Source organism: Azolla caroliniana, unplaced genomic scaffold, assembly GCF_043228905.1.
Source record: "Azolla caroliniana isolate FFs.n. ecotype wild unplaced genomic scaffold, voAzoCaro1.0.p SCAF_15, whole genome shotgun sequence".
NCBI classification, from domain to species: domain Eukaryota; kingdom Viridiplantae; phylum Streptophyta; class Polypodiopsida; order Salviniales; family Salviniaceae; genus Azolla; species Azolla caroliniana.
The window spans coordinates 2,369,715-2,387,998 of NW_028230450.1; the positions used below are offsets into that span (position 1 = coordinate 2,369,715).

An 18,284-nucleotide genomic window follows, 5' to 3' on the forward strand; every position below is an offset into this window, starting at 1 on the left:
GGCTTTGCTAGACACTTGTACATAAGATATTGCAATAGTAGATACTACTAACTTAAGCACTTGCCCATCGAGATGAGATGTTTGTATGTTTGGTTTGATATAGCAGATTATCGTGCCATTTACAGACTTCTCTCTAAAATATATCGATTGTGCGTATGCATGCCAGAAAATCCAATCCACAGATATATACACAGACTTGTTGTATGTACAAGAGGACTCACATCAGCTTGATTATATATGATTTGAATACTATATTTTTCAAAAAGCCTTTTTGAAGCAATAGATTCCACATTCTCCCTAGTTCTTTCTTTATCCAGAAAAGGGTATTCTATTCTGCAGTTTATATTCAAAGGTTGCTGAAAAGAATTTGATGCAAAACAATGATTTTGCATCGACGAAGATTTGTTTTATAGCAATGATCCAGCCATGTAGAGGATATATTTACATAGATTTGAATCTTAATTCTATACAAATATTACAGTTATTAATGTTACATTATCGACAATACTCCAACGAGGCCCAGCTTTCAATCCTCCAACGATCTCTTTCTCGCCTTTAGATTCATTTGTAAGCGTTCCGGTAATGGAGGAGTTATACCGCGCCGGAAGAGAACCGCAAAAGCCTTAATGTTGTTGCACAATGCAAAGACCTAGAAATCAAAAGCAAACCGAATCAGCCCAGTCAATTTACCTGCCTTCTAGGAATCGGCAACAGATCTGTTTCAGCTTAACCGGTTTGGCCTTGTCCAAACAAAACTGGTTAAGCCTAAACCGGTTTGGGAATTTCCAAACCTGAACCGAACCGGTTCCTAAACCAGTTTGGCCAAACCGGTTAAGCCTTAACAGGCATGGTAACTGGTTTGACCCAAATCGGTTTGGTTCAGCTTCAGCCATCCCAAACCGAGCTCAAACCGGTTAAGGAAGCTCAAGCCTAAGCCGAACCAAACCAAACCGCCAAACAGTTCGGTGTAGGCTGCAGCCGAGCTGTTGCTGCCGATTCCTACTGCCTTCTTTACAAAGCTTTAAATGTTAAAGTTGTGGACACAAATGGGGAATATTAGAACTTACATCAGAGGCATCTAACTCAGCTACACCCATACAGCCCTTCCCTTCACCATCCAATAAGTTGCAATACTTTGTCGCTTCCTCCTCATCTTCAAACACCTAACAAAATCAAAGCAAAGAATAAGATCAAACTATATATACTGAAATTTTTTTAGCTACTTCTGAAAGAAAAGAAAAGAAAACCTTAGGAGTATTACCAGTACTCCTTCACGAACGTCCTCTACGATCATCGAGAAGTGATTTTCCCGTAGAGCCGTTGAAGTTTTAGAAGCCGATCGGAGGATTCCACTTGAAGAACCCCTTCTCTTGTCCCGTTTCGGGAAAAGAAGATTCAGCTCATTCTCCACTTCACTGGAAGGAATATCCCCACATGATCATAACAATGAAATCATGAAAGAAACAAAATGAAGGCACGAATTAGGTTACACGCATAACAACTTTTTCCTTTTCTACTCACTTGCGCACTCGCCTTGTTCGCATCGTCAGAAGCTTGTTTTCCTCTTGGGCAAGAACATAAACAGGCTTTGAATTACCTCTCCAAGGATTTGACTCGAGCACTGATGAGAGAACAAAACAAAAGGCATGTAAGAAGAATGAACATCATGATGCATGCACATCGTATACCAACAGATCAAATTATGCGTGATTCAAACATATGAAGTTGGATTTTGTTCTCCAAAAATGTGATGAGAGGACAACAAAACAAAAGGATGTGTATAGAATGACTGTCACGATGCATACCGACAAATTGAATGACCCGTTGATTTCATGCATGAGTGGTGCAGACATATGAGGACTTTGATTTTGTTTTTCAATTGCGCCATCACAAAAAGGGAGAGATATCACATACACATACATCTCATATGTATTTAAATCCAATGAATTGACCAATATGTACATCAACTCAATACCATAAAGTCCAGAGACCAGACATTGGAATTTTTTTGAATGGTCATCAATCATGATCTAGTGGACATACAAATGGTGGCATCTATTAAAGTTCCAGACAGCATGGAACCAAATTCAAAAAGGGGGTTTTCAGTCCATTTCAAAGCCTGATATGGATATTTCTTCTTAATGTTGGTGTGATTGATCCAATAAACCTCATAAGATCTGAGACAAGACCAGGCCAACAATATGCCAAGCTAACGGGCACCATATCCATAGGATTGGAGACCTCCATCCATGATGAGCTCAATGGACCTTATCAGTGGGGATCTCATTGATAACTTTAGTTGAGTATCTTTTTTTCTCAGTGGACACCAGAATTCATATTTCCATGTTGGTAAATAATGTCAATTCTCACATGAAAGAAGAGCATTATTCTATATATGCAATTTTGACACAAAATAACAGAAAAAACAGGACTAACCATCATAACTGCTTGTGTCTATGCTCTGCTCGAATCGTCGACGCACATCATACGCGCGAGATGAGACCTGCCTGAGGAACCCATCGGAAGTGGGTGGAATCTGTCCGTCCAAATGGAGGGCGCGATCGATCTCGGGCTGTTGGTCCTCTGCACGATCCGAGGGCACGGGATTCACAAAATCACCATCGCCACCATCCTCATGCTCAGGGTCATCACCAAACGGAGCAGAATCTGGAGAAGGCGTGGCGCACAACAAGGGCCTTCTCATCAAAGGAGGGGAATGAGAGAGGGGAACAAGATGGCGATGGTGTGATGATGATGAGGATGAGGATGAGGGGAGGGATGGGGTTAGGGTTAGGGTTAGAGGTAGGGGTAGTCGAGGATTGATGGGGTGATTTAGATGAGATCTGCAGAGTATGGAATCGATGTGAGCCATGGGATTGTTAGAGTTTAGACTGAGAAGAACAGAAAACAGAGCATCAGACAATCAACCCTTGATATTCAGTTTCATTAGACCTCTTCCTTTTCTTCTTACACATATACATACATACATACATACATACACATACATTCATACATTACATACATACATACATACATTACATACATACACATACATTACATACATTATTACATACATGCATACATACATACATACATACACACATACATACATACATACATACATACATACACACATACACACGTACATTACATACATTATTACATACATGCATACACATACATACATACATGCATGCATGCATGCATGCATGCATGCATGCATACATACACACATACATACATACACACACACACATTACATACATACATACATACATACATACATCTATTACATACATTACATACATACACACATACATATACATACATACACATACATTACATACACACATACATATATTACATACATTACATACATACATGATACATACAAACATAAAGACATATGCATATATGCTAGCCCTCATTGGTCCCTCTCGATCAATCCATTGTTCCGTACGGGCGACCAACAAAATGAGTGTTGATTGTGTCAGTTCACGACAACAGAAGGCCACCGGTCGGCCGAATCTAAGGGCTTGCAGGACGAAGGAAAGGGTTTCCATTGGGTCAGTTCTTGGATTCGGCACATGATGAAGGAATGGGGTTGGGTTCCTAGTTTCATATGACATGCCGAAGGAAGGATTTTTTGTCAAATCTAGTACTTGGGTTTCACAGGACATGACGAAGGAAAGGGTGTTTCAACTTTCATCAAATCGGTTCTTGGGTTCACATGACAGGATGAAGGAATGGGTGTGTGTGTTGGGATTAGTTCTTGAGTTTAGACTACATGAACAAAGGGAAGAGCCATTGCATGCAGAGGAGAGTTTCAAGCTAAATTGGAACGAAAGAGTCTCTCGAAAGAAAAGAAGGTCAAATTCCCTCTTTGTCCTTCCCCCGTCCCATAGATCATATATATTGGTGTCTTCCTCCATGTTTAAAATTCTTGTATATCCTTTCTCATCTTGTCCAAAACATGTATATTCTTGAGGGTGAAGACAAATGGGATCAACACGAGGAATAAGCACATTAGACCCTTGTTTCAGGTTTCTTGATTTGTGAAGGTAGAAATAAATTATTTGTGCGTAGTCAAGTTAGTCCCGAACCCTTCCTTGGGCTTACGTTTGCTTAAACCTTCACTTGTTTTCAAGGGGAGTGTGATGAAGCCTTGGAAAAGGGGCTTTTTTGCTCGCATGGTACAAAATGGTTGGTTGCAATAAAGTAAGCTTGAGGTAACTGAGGCTCCCATCAATAAATCGTGGGATGCAATGATTCGAAAGAATAGAATGTTATACAATAATAAAAACTTGTACGCAAACTCATACTAACATTGCTCCAAGTGAGGTTTGAACTCAACTTTGAACATTTATCTATAAACCTTTTCTCTTAGCCTCTCACATCCATCGCCACTTGCAAACAATATTATTTGTTTTCCTTCAACACACCACAAAGAAATTTGGCTACATTGTGGATACATAGGCAATTGTTTCATAAGGATGGAGAGTCAACAGTGGTGGCTCATTATTGTAGGAGTATGTTCACATATTCGGTGGTTGGCAATTGCCTTTTCAAAGCAGAAGGGTCTATATGACCTAGAAGTAGGACCACGTAAAGTAGACTTTCCGGAAATAAAAGGAAACTGGGACTCTCTCTCTCTCTCTCTCTCTCTCTCTCTCTCATATTCAAAATTCAAGTGAGAAGGGCAACTTATTATTGTCACATATGTTTTTGAGTGAAATTAGAGAAAGGTCCTTGACTTTTTTTTGTGAGTTTAGATAGTTATGTATTCATCAGATTGTTACAATCGTTGTTTCTTAATCTAATAAATATAAATTATTGGGTTAATTATTACACTTGCAGCTTAAACGTCTCACCCACAAATCTACCACTTTATCATTTATGATTTTTTACACTAACATTAATCTAGTGTCACATTTCCCCTCGCAATTCTCTCCTCTTTTCCGTTGCTTTTAGGCTTCTCTAATACAGTCATGTGTAAAGTAGCAAAACAATTTTTTTATTTTGCACTTGTTTATTATCGTATTTATAATCCAGTTAGATGTCCATCTTATAACGCGAAAAGGTCAACTAACATAAGCCATGCACATGTGATGTATCATGTGACCATATATGAAAATGGTTTTCTTAGTTTCTACGAAGGAGCTCTCTTTATCGACTGAGTCTTTCTTATAATACTACCAAAACAAACGCACGGCCAACGAAATGAACCAGACACATGGTAAGTTTCAAGCTTCATATGGTCGAGTTCCCCGAACCCAATATTGTAATACTTACTAGCATACCTACACATGCACATGCGCCCGATGGTCAACTGGTGATGCCTTGAGCTTGTGGTGTGACACAATGTGAAGTTTCGACCAAGTGTGGTCAAGGCCTCTAAATCTAAGTCTAGTAATGATACCACACACACACACACACACACACACACACACACACACACACACACACGTGTGCCCCGATTGATAGTTCCTGAAGCTCAACACGCACACGCACACAAAAACTTTGGTAGATCTAGAAGCTTGACAAACACAAACATCAAACACACACACACACTCACTCACTCACTCAAGAACTGCCACACACATATACAATCAAGCACAAAAGGTTTTGATAGTTCGACAAGCTTGCCATAGGCACTGGACACAGACACAGACACAGACACACATGCACACACACACGCACACACACAAGAACTACCACCTGCATATACAATCAAGCACAAAGGTTTTGATAATTCGACAAGCTTGCCATAGGCACTAGACACAGACACAGACAGGGACACAGACACATACACGAACACGAACACGAACATGGACATCGACACGAACACGAACATAGACACAAACACGGACACAGACACAGACACGAACATGGACACAGACACGGACACAGACACACACTAAGGACACCTCAAGGCTCAAAGTGAGGGTAAACACACACGCACACACACACACACACACACACACACACACGGATATTCCATGTGGATTCTAGAAAGCTTGACAATGGGGAGAGAGAGAGAGAGAGAGAGAGAGAGAGAGAGAGAGGAACAGGGAAGTGTGTGTGTGTGTGAGAGAGAGAGAGAGAGAGAGAGAGAGAGAGAGAGAGAGAGGAACTTCATGTGTGCAAATTGGATCTAAAGCTTTTGGTTGAAGCAGTCACAGGCTCAATTCCTGAGTTTCTCTCCTTTAAATACAAAATACAATCCATGAAACCCCACCCACATACATACACACATCCATGTTTTCCTCAGTTACTTATCTCTGACAAGCTAGGGTTTCGTTTTTTCTTCTTCTTTTTTGTGGTTGGTTTTGGGGAGGGATTTGGGTTAAAGGACTGCCTCACGTATTTGCAATAAAATAAAATCCCAAGTGGTGCCTGGGATAAGAGAAGAGAAGAGAAGGGGGTAAAGGTATGCCTGCCCATGGAGATGGTCTCGACTTCAGAAATGAGCATGGAGCTTCTTCAGTGTATTCTAGAATACGTCCGGTGGAAGAACTAGGTTTGGCTGATTTTGAGAGCTTTTCTTTACCCTCGGGGGTTTCTTTGCGGAGAAAGAAGCTATGGAGATGGGCCAAACTCTTGTTTTGGTTCGCTCTTGCATTTGGTGTCGCCGGTGCGATTGGCATGTGGGTCCTTCCAACATTCCTTGATAAGGTATGATGTTTCGCCCCTTTTTCCGAAGAACCAAATGATCTAACATAATTACTGGGTTGAGAGTTTGTATGTGAAATCCATCAATTACAGAGGTTTGATAATAAATGAAACTTAGGATTGCTGGAGAAAACAATTACATATTGGAATATGCATGTGGTGAGAGTTTGTTATGCTGGTAGATATTTCAATGTGCAGTCTTACAATGTACGGTCTAATGTGAAAACATGGTCAGATTAATGCCCCCTTTATTATTGGAGGGTGGTTGTGGAGTACTATTAACAATAGGTGGTCGAAATTTAGACTGCAAAGCATGCCGAAATCTATTTTTGAGAGTTAAAAGTATTGAATTATGACAATAGACCAAAGCACACAAACTGAGATATAATAGAGTTCACATTTGGATTCTTTAGAATTTTCAAACTCTGTTGCCTAGCAGGTATCGTTAGGCATGTTGGAAGGATGAACGAAAAAAAATAGTCTAGAAATTGGGTTATGGGAACATGAAAAATGATGGAAGTTGCAAAGAAGTAGAGGCAAGAACGAAGGCCTTCAATCTGGGAACTTGGAATAAGCAAGAGCAAGCTTGAAAGAAATTGTTTTATAGGTCTAGCCATACCTTTTTCTTTACATATGAAATGCACGGGATTGCGATTTCATCTGTCCTCCCACATCCTCTTTCTTCAAGACATCTATTTTGACAAATTCAAGCCTATGATGATGGTGTGAAAATAGAGGTAATCATTTTGAATTGATATTTTTATCTAGCACATAACATATGAAATTAAGGGTCTTAAAGTTGGTCCGTCCGCAAAATGTTTAGAGTCGATTATGTACTACATGGTGCTCTGTTTTAAATTGCTGTGTAAGTGATGTTCTACAAGGTTTTAGGATGCACTATCCCTAGGATCTGAACTATACACTTCTATGCGCATCTGTTTGCCATATGATGTGTCTGCTATATGGATGACATTGTGGATTTTGAACTGGAAGGGATCTTCTGCTTGAACCCAATTGTTTACAACACGAATAAAATACATTGACTTAAACATATTGAATAATCTCGTTGTGCAAAAGAGTGCTAAATTATTGAACATATAAATAGCACTTGAAAATAATAAAATCGCTCTTCAATAATAAGCCAAAGTTTTCCTTGTTTTATTCACCTTTCTTTGATTTTGGTGCAGGTAGTTATTCCAACCATGGAATGGGAGGTGAGAAACTTCAGTAGGCCAGTCCTTGCACTGGTTCTAATTCTTTCGATGGCAGGCTTACCACTTCTTTTGATCCCAACGATGCCTTGTATGTGGCTCTCAGGGATGGTTTTTGCCTATGGGTTTGGCTTCCTAATTATAATGGCTGGAACACTGATGGGAACATCATTTCCCTTCTTCCTTGGCAGATGGGTATTACAAGCAAAGATTCAGGTTCGACATTTCATCGATATGCATATCATATTATAATTCTAATGGATGCCCAAAACACAAGGATTTTTTGTAATGTGATTGTTAGTGAAGGCATTTTAGCTTGGTAATCTTACATGGGAACATGATGTGTTCATCCATAAGTGAGAATTGTGTGTAGACTTTTTGACTTCAGAAGCAGCTTAAGGCTTACCTTCCTTACTCAAAATGATCACTATAAAGATCATGGTGTAACACTGGTTATGTTTTTGGGACGATAATTCAAGCAATGATGTTTAAACCAATTTAATGTTGGGCATGCAGAGATGGATACAGAAATGGCCAAAATGGGCAGCCTTAATTCGATTAGCTGGTCAAGGGAGCTGGCTTCGACAATTCCAAGTTCTGTTTATTCTTAGACTTTCCCCAATACCCTATTCAGTATTCAACTATATTATAGCTACTACAAATGTCAAATATGGACCCTACGTCTGTAGTTCTACCGCAATTTTGATTCCTGAAGCCTTTATTACTATCTACAGGTAATGTATATTCAGAACAATACTTCTGTACTTTATATTGTGAGCTCAGTCTGGTGTAGTAATAATTGTAGAAAAAATCTATTATATGGCAGTGGCAGGCTGCTGAAGTCTTTGGCTGATATCAAGAGTTCTAGTCAGAAAATGGGAACACTTGAAATTGTGTATAATGTGGTGGGCTTGTGCATGATGGTCAGTGTCACTATTGCTGGCACAATTTATGGGAGAAGAGCACTAAGAGAACTTGAAATAAATGAAGAGGCCCGAGATTGTGAAGCAGCGGAACTGAAAGATTCACAAGTCGGAAGTTTTGATGAACCAAGCAAGGAGTTGAATGTTGCTTCAGTAAATTAAGAAGACCCTACTTGTAATTTGTGCTCAGATATGTGGCTATAAATAATATGGACAGGATCGCCGAGGCAAGGGAGGTGCCGGGCAAACCATGTATGTATAATAATCGGTAATTGGTATCTCAATCAAAGCCATCATCATATTCAGTTATCCTTTTCAAGAGAAGCTCAACCATGGATGCCAGTGCACAGTCATTGCGTGCAGTTTATCGTTTTCAAGAGCTCAAGCCTGCTAGTGCAGAATCATCATGTTTAGTTATCCTTTTCAAGCTTAGTGCACAGCCATAATGCCTGGCAGTTATGTTGCCCTAAACCAAAACCTAAATCTAAATCCTAAACCTCCCGGATATTGACCTCAGACCCTGAAAACATCTGACATAAGAGTCTTTATATTTATGGGAGAGAGTGGAGGTGTAAACATTTTGATGGAGAATGGATGCATCGGAAAACCTTCTTGCAAGATCTTATGGGCTGAAGCATTTGTCACCTTCTTGTCCACCAATTTGGTATTCTTTCAAACATGACTCATGAGTGAGAGCTACAAGTGATCATTATTATTTGTTGCTCCTCAATGCTTTATCACAAAGAGAAAGATCAATATGGTTCTTGTCAGCCAAAACATCTCCATGGAAAAACAGACAGGTGATCATGGTAGCTGTTTCTTCTTGTGCGACATGACCCATTGGTAAGATTATGTGGATATCATAGAGATGCTCTCTATCTGCTTTGTTCAATCCTATGCTATATCCAATCATTGGATCGCTAATGTTCAATATTCTGCATGCAAGCATTTGGATTCATTTTGTATCTTCAAATATTAAAAACTTCACGTACTTGATGGAAACCATGTGTAGCTTAAAATGTCAGAAGTAAACAAAAAATGTTGAGCAATATTGTTTAAGCTGAAGGTGTAAATTTTAAGCTTGACTCGAAAGGTTAGATATTTTGTGAGTTGCCTTTTATCTTTTTGTAATTTGATTAAGAGCTTTGCTACATGTACATTATATGCTTCTAATGTCTATAATCATGAAATCCGATTAATGAAACAATTTGACAAAGTTTGAAACTACTTGTCTATACAAGTACTAATCCATGACATTACACATATTTTCATACATTAATTTGAGATTGAGCGTGCATAATAACACACTAGTGTGGTTAAATGAGCATCAAGATGCAAGGTTTTATTATACATAATCCATGATCATAACATTACACATACCATCATACATCAATTTGAGATTGAATGTGCATTATAACACTAGTGATTTAATGAGCATCATGATGCAAGGGTTTATTATGTAGCGTGTGTCTTGAGTAATAGTCTTTTATTCAAGTGAAGCAAGATGAATCAATGTTGACATGGTTGTCCCACAATCCAATGTATAAAACACTTCATGTTACGGGGAATTAAGACAACATCTAGAGGTCAATTATGGGGAAGCTCATTTAAAATTAAGAAACATTTGAGTATAACAAAAAACATTGGACATGTAGGTTAATATTGAAAGAAAGAAAGGAAAAAAACTACACTCATATCATTAGACCTATATAGTTAAGGTAGTCACAATAAGCAAATAGGAACAAGAACCTGGACATCATCCGAAGACACCACTTTTTCTGTGAGTTCATGTCAAACTGAATGTATCATTGTTCCTAAAAAGGCTTAGTTCGAAATACTCTTATAACAATAAGCACTCCTCAACAAGACATAATTCGACTAGAAAAGAATAAGAGAGATACTTTGCAAACTAGTGAATAAACAACTATTCTTTACATTATCTCAACACACTTTTTTTAAAAATAATGACAAGCAACAATCACATTGCACATAGAAGACCGTGTCATACAATCACTCCAAAAATAAGGAATTGGTCATGAATTGACTCAGGCCAGTTCTTTTAAACACAGGTCCAGAGATTCATTCAGCTGAAACCTCAAAGGAAAGTAAACGTAGCATTGTAGGAAATTGGCATATTTTATCAAAGACGCATATAAAAAATCAATACCAAAGAATATACAATACATGTTTACTGCTTCGCAAATGTCTTCTCCTAGATCCTATAGTAAAGATTTAAATGTTAGCAGATCTTTATATTTTTTGTTCATCCATTGCATCATCACCATTAGATCCAAAGGGGAAAACAAAGTAGATGATGACAAGGAAAAAGAATCTAGATGCAGGTACATACAATGATTGGTGCCGATTCAATGTGTGCTATAATGAATGGTTTGCTTTATACAAATCACATTAAATCTGGATAGGTAAACATATACACAGCATAGAATTGAAAAAATCTTGGACCCAGTTCTTCCACAAGAATGGAGCTTGTCATGATGATGATGATGATGACGACGACGACAACAAATCCAAATTTAATGCCAAATCTTCAACATCAATTTTTACAGTGTCTTTTCGGACACCTAGATCAACTGCATAGCGACTGAAACAATAAACTCCAGCTCCCACTAGCAAGCGCGACGGGTTAAGAAATGATGCAACCATTGGAACACCGAGCATCAAGCTAACTGCTTGTCCACTCCTCCCTGGTAATGTCTCATCAAGTATAAGAAGCCCTGTTTTGCAATACATGGCAAAATCCTCACAATTGTTACGGAAAATATCGTATCCCCCAAACCCTTTCTCGAGAAGATACAATGCTCTATGAATGACTTGATCTGTCGAGTCTGACTTTGCAAGTGTACAAGTTCCTCCTCTCGCTTTTGCAAGGAAAATTGCTGTGTCTACCCCATATTCGAACTTATAGAGTGGGCCTCCATTTAGAAAGCAATCTATGCATGATACCATGACTCCATTACTGTTTACCGTGTGATTACTACATTCCTCACATAAGCGAGTTGACTGAGGTGCCGTCCGGCTTCCAAGAAAATTGTCTAAAAAGGTCCCTGTCCCTGCCTCCAAGCCTTGTCCCCGTGTGAAATGTATTACCTTCCCATCACCAATGTGTATTCCTGACATGAAGAGAAAGCAACGAAAAACAAGGTGTCATTGTAGGAAATAGGAGATAATGTCATGGACATAGAGAAGGCATATGCGGATGGAAGAACAGGCAGAGTTGGTCATTGCAAATATAATGAGCACTAGGAAGTGCTAAAATGTGCAAATTATTCTAAATAGTTCTTATCTAAAGGAAATATATGGTTAGAAAACGTATCGAACTTAGAAATAAAGAAGACATTGAAAGTTTTAATATCCCCATGCAGGTGGATCTGCGTAGTTTTCTCGGCATTTCAGCAAAAATCAAGTTTAGTATGTGATCTTATCAGTTTAATATACGTAAAAAAATCAGCACAACCCATCTGAAACACATGGAAAATTAACAAAAGTGAAAGCCATCAAACCACCGCAAAGCGCCAATCTAAAGACGCACTTATTGATATGATTCTCAGTTATAAAAATCCACCATCTTACTTCACGTGATTACTTCGTATAAAGCCAGAAGAAGGCCAAATCCTGATAAACAACAACCCTATGCATCTGTCTTCATGTCTAGAAAGAAAAATGATTGTGATAAAACAGGATTGATACCAAATCATTAGCAAAAATCTACTAGTTTCACTCACATCACTTTTGCTAATGCATGGTCATTAGGTTGAGGAATAAAGAAAATACAAATTGTCCAAATATGAGACAGAAACAATGAATCGAGACAGGAGAATGGTCAACAGGATGCTTATACATCAGCATCTCTTCTAAGAAAATACAAATTTTCCAAATATCAGACAGAAGCAATGAATAGGGACAAGGAAATTGGTCAACAGAATGCTTTATACATCAGCATCTCTCCTATATGTAATGAAGAGAATTCATACTCAATATGCTGCGATTAAGGCGATAACAAAAAAGACTGATTAACCATGTAACAGTATGTTTCTATATAATCGAGATCACATAGTTTAGGGATATTTGGAACAGTAAGTTTCTATATAATCGAGACTCAAAACAACAGGTTGCAGAGGAGGGTTGTTTGAGATTACATTGTTTTGGCTGTTTTGATTAACCATGATTAAGAATAAGGTTCTTCACAATCGAGATCACATAGTTTAGGATTGCTTGGGATCCTCAAAACAACATATTGTAGAGCAGGGTTGTTTGATATCACTTAGTTTTGGTTGTTTGGATTGACCATGATGAAGAATAAGGTCCTTCACAATCGAGATCACATAGTTTAGGGTTGTTTGGGACCCTCCAAACAGCATATTGTAGAGCAGAGTGAAGAAACATCAGAGAAAGAAGGATGGAGTGCAGAGCATTAATCACAGAAAGAAAGATGGGAGTGCAGAGCATTAATCAAAGAAAGAAGGATGGAGTGCAAGGAACAAAAAAAAAAAAAAAAAAAAAAAAAATCAGAAAAAGGAAAAGAAAAATACCGTGATGGGCATATGTGTAGTAAGCTCTCCAAGAGTAGATATGGTCTCCATCCTCCAAATCTTCGCGGCTCACTCTGTTGGAGAGGATCCCCATGGACTGGTGCCTGAGACAGAGAAGAAACAGAGAGAGAAGAAGAAACAGAGTATTTCATGAAAAGGATAAGAAGGAACAGAGTATGTGTTTTATTTCATGGAACAAACAACAGGACACAAACTACTCAAAGAAATTATTTAACATTCCAATACATATAACAAGAGGAGAGAGGAGGGAGGGGGGGGTGTGAAAATTCCTAGGGGGTGAATATTCCCTCGGGATGTAAATCGATATGCCCGCGGATGTAAATCGTGCGCAGATTCCACACTCACGTGATTCCCCATCTCCGTTTCTGCTTCGCTAAAACTGCACGATCAATCGAAGCCATTGCTTGTGCAACTTCTGGTGATTTCTTTCCATGGTTCTGAACAAGTGCCATCGAAGGTTTAGGGGAGGGGGGGAGGTTGTAATGGATATATGTATTATGGAGACATCTGATAAGGTCAAACAAAAACATTAACTAATGAGGGTAAAGTGTTTTGCCTGGAATATGTATAGGGGACCTTGCCAACAGTTTAATATGCATGCATTATGGCATATGTACTTTGATACGAAATGAATGGGATGTATTATGTGCAATGGGGGAGCATAACCATAAAGACGTGAGGCCCTTCGTTTTGCTTAAATGGTTATAAAGCATGTTATAGTGGGATAAAAGTTAGGTAGTTATTCACGCATTTTGATGCTTATACAAGACCAATTCCAACCGTGGAATGTAGCAAGAGATGCCCGTGGTACATATATTGTGTTGGAATGTTTATATGAAGAAGAATGCAATGGTTGGTTCCAATATATGCATCAATATATCTCATAAATGGAGGTTATTATGTCATGAGTGTCTAGGGATCCTCAAGGGGAATTTTAATGTATGCAATATGTAAATCAATCCACATCTTACGAGACTTAATTCATCTTTCCTCCATCATGAAGGGTTCCGCAGATATATGGGACAATTGTTGTCTAAATTTATAGAACATGTTCAAGTTGAAGGATGCATTGTTCAAGTAGTGAATTCTTTTTGTAGACATTATGGAATATAATATGCTTCAATCAAAAGACAAAAAGTAATTGCCATGATAGATTTTGATGGATAGATGTGATCATTTGTTAAATGATTGGCCACGTGATGAAGTGCTTCAGGAGGTTCAAAGAAATTTGATGAGCTCATTGCAAGGGTTGCAAATGTGCAATTATCAACAACCTTAGATGTGTAAGATGAGGCATGAATTAGAGGATAATAATTGATAATCGCATAAATTTTTCCATACCTTACATTAATCACAAGCTAGATACAATGTGGCAAGGGTAGAAGTAAACGAACTAATGTACCACTTGGATCCACAATTCATTGTGCCAAGGTGTGAGAAATATTTCACAACATTATTGATGTAACTATACAAATGTATATCGATTCACAGAATTATTTGCTTCATCCACCAACATTCACTATATGCTACATTGGCTCGTAATAGTTTTGAGTGGAATGAGAATCATGTGCCTCAAGAGATTGTTGAAATCCTTAGATGAATTTAACATAGGATGAGGTGGAGTGAGAGATGGTTTATTTGTCGAATGATAAAAACCCTTATTAGGATGGGCTTACAAACAATTTATTTAAGAAGTAAAATCACATTAGGTTTCAGTAAGTTTGAGATGCACGATACATGTTGATGTTGATGCCACAATCATGGAAGATTGGTTTGATAAAGCTCTTGCCGAAAGTTCCATGTCCATCATCTTTTACTCAAGGGTGGCCTTGTGTTGGGCCAACGTGTTCACACCAAGCACACATCCTTGTACTGGCGTAGTTTTGCCTCCATGCCAATATCGTTGGCTAAGGGGTCCAGACCATGGAAAATCAAGCAAGAGTGGCTATCAAGTATTGTTGAGCCACTAACCTCAGTTAGGCTAATCTCACCAATTCTCACTCACCTCTCTCGAAAGCACTAACCTTACTAAGAAGCTCATTAATCCATAATAAGCTTCAACATTAAATACTTACACGAGCAAAAGAGATTACAAGTAATAAGACTAACCATACTCCAATTAGATGAGTCACTCACAACACATGCAAGGGAGAGAGATATTAATGTTAAGGGTTATTAAGCACTTAACACCAATCACTCACAAATATGAGAGAAAGGGGGAGAGAGAGTTCTAGCTTAGATTTACAAGGGGGCTTGAAGACTTACTATTCAAGAATGAGAGTTAAAAATTCACAAAAATGATTTGTATAGCCTCTTTACAAAGAGATTGTCGCCTTTCACATTGGGTTAGTCGTTAGCCCTAAAGCTCTATAGTTAAGTTTGTTGCATTCCCCTTTCTTTGTTCTTGCACTTAGTCTTTAGTACCAATGCTAATGATGGCGTCTTCATGGAGTCTGCTACATGTGAAAGGTACTTAACAAACTTTTCCTTAGCATGAGTCAAAGTTCATTATTTATTAGGTTATAGAAATATTTGCCCACAATCCTTCACCAAGCACAATATGATTTTAAACTAGGAAGGGATATTCTACATAGCAGTTTAAATGTAAAGATGGTTATGGATTCTGTCGAGGAAACCAAATAAGAGGTGATCAATATGCATTTAGATCTAGAAATGTCAATAATAATGTGAATCGGTCATTTGTGAGGGAGTTAATGGTGCATATGTCAAAATTAACATATAGATTGAGAGGGTTTTATTTCTCATATCATGCATAATGGAGAAATTGCCCAACTCATTAAGTTGATTAGACAAGGATGCTCATTAAGTTTGTTACTCTTTGCTATTTTTAACCATCATGTTTCAATAACTTCTTCTTTTTCTTTTTCTCTTTTTTTCAAACAAATTATCCTTCCATTAGTTATAAAGAAAGGTCATAACGGTTACATCATACAAAGTATTCTTTCCCAAGACCGTCTTGTGTAGACAACAGTTGAGGAAACAAATCTATGTACTCCAACATAGAGAAAACAGTCCAGCAATTACAATCTATTCCGTAGACACATTGCAAGGTATCCATATCCATAGGCAACAACGAAAGTAGCTCTATTCGGAAACAAACCCTCTCAGGTCATAGTTATGAGACATTCAATACTTCTTCAACCTGTACATCTTGGCTTTGAAGGCGATCAACTACGTTCTTTGGTTTTTCAAGAGAACCACTTTCCACATTCGTGGTTGTAAAGTCAACAACTATGCTTGCTCTTTCCCCATCAACCATCTTGCCAAATTACCACCAAATTCCTGTACATACAACAACAAATTAAGTCAAGTTTCCTCCTCTCCTCATGTGCTTATTCTTTAGTCCCCACACCATCATCACTCGTCCTTATCCAAAAACATAAAAACTACTTCATTAAGTACTCATCAACCATCTCGCTGAATACACCAAATTTCTCCACATAAACAATAAAATGTGTCTAAATTCCTCATCTCCTCATGAAAGTGTGCTTCAACCTTCACACCATCATCACTCATCCTTATCCAAAACATAAATTCTACATCATTAAGTCCACATCATCCATCTCCCCAAATACCACCAAAATCCTACACATACAACAATACTTGAGTCTTTTTTCCTCATCCCCTCATGAGAGTATGAGAGTATACATAATATGGCTAGAGGTGGAGAGTTGGTAAGCCTTTTCTTACCATCAAGCACCTTGTGTATTGTGCAAGCATGCAAATATGGACACTTTATGTTTTGGGAGCCTTGTTAGAAAAAATGTTTAAAGACAACCAGTTCCTTTGTGTGCTTCCATGTAATGTGTTCTTATGTATCATATTGCTTCCTTTTGAATTGCATTGCAGAATCAATTACCCATTCCCCATTATGTGGTATGCATTGTTTAGTGATGATATTCTCATGTCCCATCATTTTCTTCGTGACCAAGTTTCTACTTGTGATACAAGTGGAATGGACTATATTCAAATTTGTTTTGTATTGATATCAATTTTCAGCCAATAACTCTCAAGGAATGGTGTTAAATGACAAGGGAAAATGAAATACAAACCTTTGAACACATGTGGTACTGCAAGTGGAGCTATTTTATTAGCAATATACAATCAAATATTATTTCCAAGAATGGAGGGGGAGTGTTTATTGCCATGATTGTAATGTAATGTTGTTTGCATTCTTGTAATGCAAAGTATTTAGGCAGCAATCTAGATGTATTTTAAGGTTCAATTTGACCAACAAATTAGACCAAAGACTCAATATTGGGCATGTCATATTTATGATGTCAACTACAAATTCACATTTTTGTACATTCTTTTATACACCTTTCAACTGCATAGCCTCACCAAGTTCATTATATTGATACATAGAAGAATTTCAAGTCATCATTTACCCCTTCATGAAATTTTGGTTGCATGGCATTAAAGCAATTACCATAATTATAATATAATGTTACTTAGCTGGCAATTTAGATTTAAAATATACTGTAACGATGTTTAAATACACAAAGTTAAAGAGATTTGTTAACAATTTAGAGATTAATTTGAACTAAGAGTTGGAATGTCACTTTAATATGAGCAGATTTGAAGTAGTAAACAATGTTATCTTCATGATGAAGTTATTCACAATCATTATATATTCTGTACAGCTTTTTACAATGCTCATATCTTCATTGTGTTCATTACATCAATCCATGGCGGGAATTCAAGTGAACGTATACCCATTCATACACTCTGTCAACAAGAAACTTGTAAACATTCCGTTAGATATTTGCATTAATGCACAAGGAAGCATTCTGTACAGCTTTTAACTATGCTCATATCTTCATTGTGTTCATTACATCAATCCATGGAGGGATTTCAAGTGAACGTATACCCATTCATACACTCTG

General features: G+C 37.9%; 3 protein-coding genes across 3 annotated transcripts; 1 reads left to right on the forward strand and 2 right to left on the reverse strand.

Moving 5' to 3' along the window:
• Window positions 1-231: 231 nt before the first annotated feature.
• LOC147854330 (plant/protein) lies at window positions 232-2,924 on the reverse strand. Its single transcript, XM_087331778.1, has 5 exons — window positions 2,437-2,924; window positions 1,522-1,621; window positions 1,262-1,415; window positions 1,068-1,163; window positions 232-649 (listed from the first exon to the last, which is right to left on the reverse strand). The coding sequence occupies exons 1-5, from the start codon at window positions 2,870-2,872 to the stop codon at window positions 527-529; spliced, it is 909 nt and encodes a 302-aa protein (XP_087187904.1). The 5' UTR covers window positions 2,873-2,924; the 3' UTR covers window positions 232-526.
• Window positions 2,925-6,353: 3,429 nt separating this feature from the next.
• On the forward strand, window positions 6,354-9,808 carry LOC147854331 (uncharacterized). Its single transcript, XM_087331651.1, has 4 exons — window positions 6,354-6,675; window positions 7,860-8,099; window positions 8,400-8,617; window positions 8,710-9,808. Exons 1-4 carry the CDS (start codon window positions 6,433-6,435, stop codon window positions 8,966-8,968), a joined length of 960 nt encoding a protein of 319 aa, XP_087187777.1. The 5' UTR covers window positions 6,354-6,432; the 3' UTR covers window positions 8,969-9,808.
• Window positions 9,809-10,927: 1,119 nt separating this feature from the next.
• On the reverse strand, window positions 10,928-13,496 carry LOC147854332 (protein LEAD-SENSITIVE 1-like). The gene is made up of 2 exons (XM_087331680.1): window positions 13,357-13,496; window positions 10,928-11,937 (listed from the first exon to the last, which is right to left on the reverse strand). The coding sequence occupies exons 1-2, from the start codon at window positions 13,448-13,450 to the stop codon at window positions 11,297-11,299; spliced, it is 735 nt and encodes a 244-aa protein (XP_087187806.1). The 5' UTR covers window positions 13,451-13,496; the 3' UTR covers window positions 10,928-11,296.
• Between the last annotated feature and the right edge of the window lie 4,788 nt (window positions 13,497-18,284).